The 1,568-nt window shown below is 64.3% G+C and overlaps 1 protein-coding gene across 1 annotated transcript in view; it reads left to right on the top strand.

The window, feature by feature from the left end:
• The window catches only part of LOC104626277 (sodium-dependent proline transporter-like), a gene marked incomplete at both ends in the record, with an annotated part of 2,220 nt that extends 700 nt beyond the window's left edge, over positions 1-1,520 (top strand). The window contains 5 exons of the mRNA XM_010294156.1: positions 10-113; positions 283-407; positions 579-691; positions 1,055-1,189; positions 1,421-1,520. Coding sequence (XP_010292458.1) covers positions 10-113; positions 283-407; positions 579-691; positions 1,055-1,189; positions 1,421-1,520 — 577 coding nt within the window. The remainder of the gene's footprint in view (positions 1-9; positions 114-282; positions 408-578; positions 692-1,054; positions 1,190-1,420) is intronic.
• Positions 1,521-1,568: the final 48 nt, after the last annotated feature.

Raw genomic sequence — 1,568 nt, 5'->3', positions numbered from 1 at the left:
GTCCCCCAGGTGTGGAGCAACGCAGCCTCACAGGTCTTCTACTCCCTGGGCATCGGGTTCGGGGGTCTGCTCTCCATGGCCTCCTACAAGAAGTTTGACAACAACGTCATCCAGTGAGCAGGGCCGGGGCATGGGGGGCTCAGGGGGTACGGGCTGTCGGGGCAGGCCCGGGTTGCAGGCCCCGGGTTGCAGCTGGGGAGGTCTGAGCACCACAGCCCATCAGAATGCCCCCATCTGCATCCTCACCCCATGGGCGTGGGGCTGTGACACCCTCCCTGGCAGGGACACCTTGGTTATCACCATCGGGAACTGCTGCACCAGCTTCTTCGCCGGCTTCGCGATCTTCTCGGCACTGGGGCACATGGCCTGGAGGAAACAAGTTCCCGTGGGCAGTGTCACAGACTCAGGTGTGGGCTCAGGGAGGGGGAACACGTGCCATCCTGTGCCGGGGTACATCCTGGTGCCCTGCGCAGGGATGGGGCCATGGAGCTGCAGCCGAGCTCACACCCAGCCTGGCTACCAGCTTGCTGGGCTTGGCCGTGGTGTCCTTTCACACTTCCCTTCACCTCACCCCGCAGGCCCCGGGCTGGCGTTCGTGGCGTACCCCGAAGCCCTCTCCCGACTGCCCGGCTCCCCGTTCTGGTCCATCCTCTTCTTCCTGATGCTCTTCACGCTGGGAGTGGACACTTTGGTGATTGTCTCCTCAGGCAGCCCCATGTCTTGCCCCGTGCCTGGCCTTGGGGTGCCAGGTACACCCTGTGTCAGACATGCAGATGGCATGACGTGCACGGGCCAGGAGCATGAGGACGGTGCCGGGGTAGGGGGGATGCATGGCCCATGCATGTGGGACTGTCACTTGGAGTGGCAGGGGGGGATGTAGCCACGTCCCACTGGCACAAGGCAGGGGTTTCTCCATGTGCCCAGGTGTCACAGGGACGGGGATGAGCATAGGGACAGTGCCCTGCAAAGTCCCTTCGGCAAGGACCATCCCCTGCACGCAGCCCGGGGGAGGCAGGGACCAGGACATCCCCCACTGACATCCCCTGTCCCTCAGTTTGGGAACATCGAGGGCATCACCACAGCCATCCTGGACGAGTTCCCAGCCCTGCGTGACTGGCAGAGGAAGACAGCGTTGCTGGGCGCTATCTGCACCTCCTTCTACCTGCTGGGGCTCCTGCTGGTCACCCAGGTATGGGGCCCCCTGCACCCCCATCCATTGGCACCCAGCACCCTCAGGGTAGTGCTAGGGTGGAGGATGGGGAATGGCCTCTTCTCCCCTCCAATCTCTGCACAAGCCCTCAGATGGGAGGACGGCGGGCCATGCATGTGCCCTGGCATCGATGGTGTCCATGCCATGGGGTGCCCGGTGTGCGCCCTGCTGCCCCGAGCCGTGCTGACCCCGTCCCTCATCACCTCACAGGGCGGCATCTTCTGGTTCACCCTCATTGACACGTACAGCACTGGCTTCGGGCTGATCATCGTCGCCCTCTTCATGTGCCTGGGCATCGCTTTCTGCTACGGTGAGCAGACCAAGCAGCCCCCGGGCACGCAGCAGCCAGCTCGGGGGT

The sequence above is a fragment of the Phaethon lepturus genome, unplaced genomic scaffold, assembly GCF_000687285.1.
Source record: "Phaethon lepturus isolate BGI_N335 unplaced genomic scaffold, ASM68728v1 scaffold40079, whole genome shotgun sequence".
Taxonomy (NCBI): domain Eukaryota; kingdom Metazoa; phylum Chordata; class Aves; order Phaethontiformes; family Phaethontidae; genus Phaethon; species Phaethon lepturus.
Note: the sequence above shows the minus strand (reverse complement) of the source record. Positions and strands in the feature narration are given on the sequence as shown.